General features: G+C 39.4%; 1 protein-coding gene across 1 annotated transcript; it reads right to left on the bottom strand.

Annotated features, from left to right (window-relative positions):
* Positions 1-755: 755 nt before the first annotated feature.
* On the bottom strand, positions 756-1,352 carry LOC149141976 (uncharacterized). The gene has a single exon (XM_089451372.1). The coding sequence runs from the start codon at positions 1,350-1,352 to the stop codon at positions 756-758; it is 597 nt and encodes a 198-aa protein (XP_089307498.1).
* Between the last annotated feature and the right edge of the window lie 7,363 nt (positions 1,353-8,715).

Below are 8,715 nucleotides of genomic sequence, written 5' to 3'. Positions count from 1 at the left end.
GCATCAAGTTCTCCAAGAGTGACCTCCTTAACCAGTTCCGATGCATCCTCCTGGTCCACAAAATGGGGACATAGCTGTGCCACTCGAATGATTTCAGCAAGGGTGGCATTAGGGGTTTCTCTGTAAGTCTACTTAAAGTGTGATGATCCCAAGGAAGATAGGTGTGGGAAGGTGTTTACAGAGTTTCCATTCTCATTCATGAGTTGCCATATGGTGTTGATTGCTTTCCAGCCGTTTGCAAATTTGTGATAAAATTTCATGTTATCATCTCCCTCTAGTAACCAAATTGCCCTACTTCGTAGTCTCCATGATTCTTCTCTATCCTTTAATATTTTGCCTCTTTTAGCGTCTAAGGATGTGAGCTTATCCTTATGTTTAGTCGAGGTAAAAACTCCTCCCTGATTATTCTCAAAGTCAGCAATCTCTACTTCGGTATCCCTTAGGGTTTGGTTGTCCTATACTCTCTTATTATGTGCCCAAATTTTAGAGATTCTCTTTCGCTCTTTTAAGTTATGATCAAAACCCTCTGCTATATGCCCCCTAGCAGCAAGCGGGTGGACCTTCGAATAATCCGTGACCATACGAGCATAATGTGTATCCTTTAGCCAAGAAGAACTGAATTTGTAAGGAACCTTAGGATTATCGGTCCTCCCTCTGATTTCAAAATATATAGGTAGATGATCTGATAATCCTCCTGATCCCACCCATTGTCTATAGTTAAACCCCAAGTTTAGAAGGCCTTCCTTAATAAGGAATCAGTCTAGTCTTCTGGCAAGGTTGTCATCCCCAGCTCTGTTATTCCTCCAGGTGGGCTGCAACTTTGCTGATGGTATGTCCAACAGATTGTGGGCTTCAAGGATGTTCTCAAAATAAGCTGATAGGGGATCAGATTGGGCACAATGTCCCCATGATTCAGAGAGGCCAATGGATAAATTTAGATCCGCTCCCAAGATTAAGTGGTCCTTTTGTAGAAAATTAGAGCTCAGAAACTGATCCCAGAATTCAGGCCTATGATGGCATGGCCCATACACGTTAATAAGCCTGATCTCAATGCCCAGGTCAGCTGAGTATATATCTACCCCCATATGCCCAGAGCATCCCCAGCTATTGAAAAGGTTGATGGATCGGGTGTTATAACCTAGAGCAATGCCACCCGATCTTCCATTAGCATGGAGTGCTAGAAAGGACCATCCCAGGAGCATCGATTTGAGCAAATGGGAGATGGAATCAACAGTACCCAAGGTTTCTTGAAGAAGAATTACATCGACGGATTCTTCATAGATCACTCTACGAAGTGATAATTTTTTATCAGGCCTAGCAAGCCCTCTGCAATTGAATGAGAACAGCTTCATGGAGGGGGGTCAGCCAGGGTGTTCAAAGCTCTAAGTGCCCTATGGATGGTGTTTTGTTTCCATGATGCAATCTCCTCTCTGGCCTGCAGCTTTTCTTTGGATAGAGAGGAAGGATGGCCTCGAGGAATTTTAGGAGGGATGGGGGTTGAATCCAGGACAATACCTAAATGTTTTTGGGCCTGTAATTTCACCTTGGAATGAGTCGGGTATTTGGGGGAAGGATGCCCAGACTCCAGAGCAGGGGTTATGTTAGAAGGAAACTCTGGGAGGGAAGGTGGGATGATAGAGACAATAGGGGAGGGGATATGGAAGGGGCAAGCCACAGAAATGGGGGGCTGAGTGCAGCCGACAGAGTCTTTATTATTAACAGATGTAGAGAGTGCAATACTTTCAGACAGAGCATAAATATGAGAAGAGCAAGGTATAGAAGTACTCTTACCCGAAGATAACACAGCCCCAGCAGTTGCCCTTGCCCTGGTGAGTGGAGGAGAGGGAGGCCAATGAGGTGTTTTTCCATGCTTCTTCGGGACCTCCTTTGCGGGTGTCTCCTTAGCTGCTTCAGGGTCAGCATGGATCTCTGCATCTCCAGAGGGGGGATGCTCCTCTTGCGATTGATGTTTCCTTGTCGGAATTGCCTTGCCAGACTCCCCTGCTCTTGCCTTGTTGTTAAGTGGGCAGTCCCAAAAGAGATGACCAACCTTATGGCATCTCCTGCATCTGAAGGGCACCCCTTCATAATCCAATATCTGCAGCCTTGATAAATTTCTCCATTGGAGGGTAATGTGCTCCTGTAATCCCTCCCTGGTATCTAAGTGTACCAATATCCTTGCGTAAGACATGATGCTTGTCAATAGGAAGGATTTGTCATGTTCTAGGTATGTACCTAGGGTATTCCCGATGCACCTAAATATGTCTTCAGACCAGAACTGTAGGGATAGTCCTAGTAGGTGAACCCAAAGGGGGCCAGCCCCCAGTTGCTCTCTCTAGATCAAAGAGGGGATTCCACCGGTGCAGGAGGACGGGAGCCTATTTAATATGCCAGATTGATGATAGGACCCAATTTGTATGCTCAACCCTCGCAAATATTAACTCAAACCATCTCCTAATGAAGGTTTGGACAAAAGGAAGATCGGCCAGATGATGTCCCCATACTTCGATCATCCATTGCTTTAGCCTGGCCGTAGTATAATTTTGTCCCCATACTCTTCCAACCAGAACGTTGTTTGTTGTATCCATGGTGTCTCCCCACTGAATGTCCTTGCCCAAACTAGGAATTACGACCTGTGATTTAGATCTTATGTACCTCTTCTTCTTGCTTGGCTTGTGCCCTGCATCAGATTGGACCTGCGGAGGGCCTCTCGAAGGAGGGTTTGTAGTAGGGTTAGGAGGATCTGTAGGAGGCCTAGAGGGGAAGGCTCCAGAGATGGGCGGGATCTTGGTGAAACTGCTAGATGGAGGGGCCAAAGAGATCAATTCCAAATGAGAAACTATTGTAGTGACCAAGGGTTCATCGGATAGAGCAGCAGAGAGAATGTGGGAGCCTGTTAATGGTGGGAAGGATGCAAGACCTAAGGAGGAGTCAGCTAGATTAGGGCCTACGAAGCAGGCCACAAAATTTAGGGTGAATGACGAAGGAGGAGGAGTTATACAAGCCGGCTAGGAGGGGGTGATCTCTAGGAGGTTAACGACCGAAAACAAGGGTCCTGAGATCGAGGGCATCATCGTTATTGTGTCAGATATCTCGCAACTGTAATGGAACAAGCATGTCAGGTTTGCATGTGGTGTTGTCCAGATAGGAGTGCCATCTAATGGGTCCTCCGAATAATCCACTCAGTCATCCATAACCGCCCCGAAAGTCCTGTGCCAGCTGCCGTCGTAAAGAAAATTGTGCCCGTCATTGTTGAGACCAGGAGCAGGTGGAGAGGGTCGAGGAGAGGGCAGTGAAAAAAACAGAGGGGTAAAAATCCTGACTGCAACAGAGAACGGCAAAGGTGAAATGGTGTCAGTCGTACAATGAACACAGCAGCCAGAATGGCACAGGCACAAGCTAAGGGGGACAATGCTTCAGGCTTCAAATCTTTGGCCCAAACCCTAACCCTCGTCGGGTCTCCTCTTTCGTCTCTTCCAACTCATCCATTCCCTCAAATTATTGTGAAATGGTAAGAAAATAAATGCCAAATATACAAATGATATATGTTGAAGTGCGTGCAGATTGTCCAAAAGTAGGATTAATTATGTGCATGGGGATGAAGATGGGATCGGATGTAGCCAGGCAAGGGATCTAGCCACACCAATGGGTATGGAAAATCACAAAACTGACTCTAATATTTAATATAGTGAAAAAAAATACACATACAAGGAAGTTGAGAAGGAATTGGTTGTAGTATAATGAGACCCATCAAGTTCAACTACGTAATGAGGACTACTTGTAATGCTATTCCACTGGCCTATGACAAAAATGCACCTAAAGAAACTATTAAGGAGGTAAGCTTGATTAAATATTTCTTCAAGATATGTTTAGAATTAATGAAGAATTAAGTGGGCCTTGATAATCTACATAGGATGATTGACCAATGTGCACAAGAATGGGAATTTCTTGATGCATAGATGCCCCGGTGAACAGTTAAGCAGGTCATGCATAAGAAGAGGACAAATAGAAAATTCAGGCTTAATGCATAGATTGGATATTATGATATGGACAACATTATTTTGGATCTAGGGTTAGTCGTAAATATTCTTCCTAAGTAGACCTAGAAAATGATGGGCAGGCTAAAGTTGATTTGGTCACCTATCCAACTAAGATTGGAAAACCAACACATTTTTTTCTCAATTGGTAGGTTTACGGGGGTAGTGGTAATCATTGATGGAGTGAAGAGTATGTAAATTTTTAAGTCACATAGGTTGTGGATGATACCAAACCATACCATGTGTTACTAGGAATTTATTGGGTGTTCGATAATCAGGTCATAATCAACTTGAAGAAAAGATAAATTATCTTTGAGTTGGAAGATTTGAAGGTTACTATGTCATTAGATCAAATATAGGGAGACCAGTATTGGAAACTGTGAGAAAAAGATTCAGTACAAAAGATCTTGATAGCCTCTATAATATAACTATGTGCAAGGATGACTATGTTAATCCAACTATTGATGGTGTGTTAAATTGGTGAAGTATTAATTCCTTTGCATCAGAATCAAATGAAGTACTTGAGAACTGGAAATAAAGATTGCATGATGTATCCACAAGAATATGCACTCACATTACCCATGTAATATTTTGGATTGTAACATAGGTACGTGATCCCCCAAAGTTTGATGGTATAATAAATGTAGATTTATTTGTGAAACAATTTTAGTCACGGGTACCTAAATAGCTTAGGTGTAAATCCCTATATGTGGACTATACACAAGGATAGGTTGGAGAACTGGCATACATGTAGACATTTGACCCCGATCATGTTTATATTGGATGTTAAAAACATTAAATCAAAGTACATAGGATAAAATTTCCCTACCACCCACCTCATGACTTGTGTTGAGGTGTGGAATAAGAGGAAGATACTAAAAGAAGAGTGGGTACATAAGTTCATACATACATTGGATACTACCCCTAAAAATTACTATACAAAACTAGAAGTGTGCAGAGGAATAATGGGTTGGGGAGAAATGAATCAAAACTTCAAGGTTAATTTCAACTTTGAGTAAGGTGATCCTCCAGTGGATATGGTTTTGTAGTGTGTAAAAGAAAAGAATTTTACACTAAAAGGCCAAATTGCACAGAAGCTAATACTTTTATGTTTTCCCAGACTATTAAACAATTCATGGAATATTATAATGTCACAAAGGAATATGAAGAAGAGGATGATCTGAGGATATTATAGTAACCTTATACAAAAGGAGAGTGTGCAATAGCAAGTCCTAGTCTAGACTATGTAGATTATGTGAATCCTATTAAAATGTGCAAAGTGAACATTGTGACTGAAGAAAACCCTATGATGGCCATTACTAGAGATTATTGGGATGAAAAAATAATAGGGAAGATTGTTGATTTACTTTGTGAATATTAGGACCATTTCAAACAACTTTTGCAAAGAAATTAATATCCCTTTGAAACCAAATGCAAATCCATTCAAACAAAGAACTTACAAGTTGAATGCAGTATATAAATAGAAATTAAATAAAGAATTAGACAAAATGTTATAATTTGGTATTATTGAACCAATAGAAGAATATGAATGGATAAGTCTAATGGTGGTGCAAGACAAGAATACAAGGGAAATCAAGATCTATGTGGACCTAAGGAAGTTGAATGATGCCTTTGTACATGACCCTTTCCTTGCCCCATTTACAGATGTACTAGAGAATGTAGGACTACTGGAGGCTTACTCATTTACAAATGGATTCAGGATATCATCTAATCAAGATTCCTCCATAAGACAAGCAAAAGACTACATCTGCGACAAAATGGGGATCATTCCAGCATATAATCATGCCTTTTGATTTGAAAAATGCACCTGCAATGTTTTCCAAAGTAGTAGTAGAAGCATTCAAATAATTCATTTATAAATTTTTGGAGGTATATCTAGATGATTGGATAATGTTTAGCCTCATAAAAAAGCATATTTGGGTTTTACACTTGATGCTTGATAGATGTAGACAATTTCAAATCTCATTAATCTTGAAAAAATGCATTTTATATTTTCCATTTGATACTTTTTTAGGCCATGTAGTGTGCAAAGAAGGTTTTTTGGTGGATCTTGCAAAAGTTCTTGCATAGTAGATTTACCTCCATCCACATCAATGCAATAATTGCATGCAACCTTGGGTCATACAGGCTACTACAGGAAGTTCATAAGAGGATATGCAAAGATTACAAACCCCTCAGAAAGGAGGTTGAAGAAAGAAGTCGAGTTCCAGTGGAATGAAGAATTTTTGCAGGCTTTGGATTATTTGAAGGAAAAATCAGTTACCACGTTGATTCTAGTTTTTCTAGATTGGGAAAAGTAGTTCCATGTTAATGTGGTTGCATCATGTTAACCCCTGGGCACAATTTTACCACGATCAGGAGAAAGGTACATAAATCATCCTATCGCATTTGCTAGCAAGAAACTATCTACAACTGAGAAAAATTACACTATTGCAGAATGAGAAGGATTAGTGATGGTATATGTATTGTACAACTTTATACATTACCTACTCAAGTCACAATTCAAAATTTACATAGACCATTATGCATTAAGATACTTAGCCAACAAGCTAGTGTTGCGGGGTAGGACATGCAAATGGTTGTTGTTGTTTCAATAATATGACTTTGAGGTCGTTATTAAACTAGGAAAGTGTAATGCAGGACTAGACCACTTGTCACGCATATAAACAGGGGAAGATGCAGAAAACATTTATGATAATTTGTCAGATGCACACTTGTTTTCACCAGATATGGTTGATAATTACTTCATATGTATTTTCTAATTTCTTAGTATAGGAGTAGCCCTAATAGATTATGCAGCTACATAGAAGAAACAAATAGTGATGAAGGCAACAGACAATCAACTCATAGTAGGATGCCTATATAAGCTTTTGCACAAATGGCATGCTTTGGGATTGTGTGTTAGAACATGAAAGACCCTTGATATTGTTAGAAACACATGAAGGAATTACAGAAGGCCACTATGCAAGGAAGGCTACAGTAAAAAATATCTTGTATGTAGGACTCTAGTGGCCCACTATCCATAAGGATCCCAAAGAATTCTCTCAAAGTTACGACATATGCCAAAGTGTTGGGAAACCATCAAGGAGGGATGAGATGTCATTATTTGCACATGTAACACTACAAGCATTTGACAAGTGGGTTATATAATTCATTGGATTGATCAATACACCAATGAGAAGATTAGGGGATAGATATATAATCACTACGATATATTACCTTACTAGATGGGTTGAGGCAGAACTTGTCATAGACTGTGCCCCAAAGACAAATACAAAGTTTCTATTTGAAAAAATAATCACAAGTTTTGGATGTCCTAAAATAATGATGAGTGATTAAGGTACTCACTTTTTGAATTAGACAATTGCTACCCTGACAAAAAAAAAAGTGTACCCCTTATCACCTTCAGACTAATGGTATTGTCAAAGCCTTCAACAAGATTTTGGAGAATACTCTGATAAAAGCATGTAATGTAAGTCAGAATGATTAGAACCTAAGGATTTTAGTAATTTTATGGGTGTATTGAACCACATGTAAGAAATTGACAAGACAAACACCCTTTAGATTAGTATATGGACAAGAATTAGTGATTCTTATGGAGTTCTTGGTAAAAAGTATGCACACTATTTCCATGACGAACTTGAATGATATAGGTGTAGTAGAGTAGAGATGGTCAAAGATGCTACAATTCGAAGAAGATCATGTAATGGCAAGATTTTATCATAATGTGCAAAAACCACGCGAAAAATCTTGGCATGACAGATGCATAAAACAAAGAAAGTTTCAACCAAGGGAATTGGTTTTGTTTTATGGTAGTAAGTTTTTGAAGCATCCAAACAAGTTTCAAATGCATTGGATAGGCCATATACAATCAGGTATGTGATAAAGGCTAGATTTTCCTAGTTAAAAAAAACTCAATGCGGAACTATAGAAGGATTTCTTAATGGAAGTTAATTGAAGCTCCATAGGAGCAGCCGACCTTTCACACAATTTTTGAAAAAAAAATGGTATGCTTACAAGATGAATTGTGCAAAAAAAGATAGGAAAAGAGAAAAATAAAATATTCTATATTGTCAAATGAAGGACCGTGCATCAAAGACGGAATTTCACAAATCCTCAAAAGTTGTAAACAACTATTAGACACTAACATGATGGAAAGAGTGAGAAGGGGAAAAAGGAAGAAGTGTCATAAAACATCACTATTAGCCACGTTAGATGGAAAACATGGTCAAATAAAATTTGAAAATCACTTCATTAATAACAAAATGAGTGCATTATGATGACAAAGAAATATTCAGATTCGAGGATCTAACAGGAATGCTTGTGGATAGGATGTCCACTCGCTTAAGTACACACACTAAGAAATATACACCAACGGAATTAATGTGATGGAATATGAGATCGAGTCTGATAATTTTGAAATTATGACACAACGTGGAAGCAAACTTTAAATTATGAACACCATTGTATCTAAGGAAAATGGAGAGCAGAGAGTGATGTAAGAAAGCCAGAGCAATGGAAAACAAGAGTTGCAGAGTTACAAGCCAGTTAGAGACTCAAATGATAGACATCAAGGGAGAAGCATCATAGAAGAAGACCAAAACTAAGATGCTAGGGGAATACTCAAACCTCGTGTATTTTGTAGACAATCCAACAA

Source organism: Pinus tabuliformis, chromosome X (genome assembly GCF_031772625.1).
Source record: "Pinus tabuliformis cultivar Carrire ecotype Pingquan chromosome X, CPIR1, whole genome shotgun sequence".
Taxonomy (NCBI): domain Eukaryota; kingdom Viridiplantae; phylum Streptophyta; class Pinopsida; order Pinales; family Pinaceae; genus Pinus; species Pinus tabuliformis.
The sequence above is the reverse complement of the archived record's forward strand: the minus strand, read 5'-3'. Positions and strand labels throughout refer to the sequence as shown.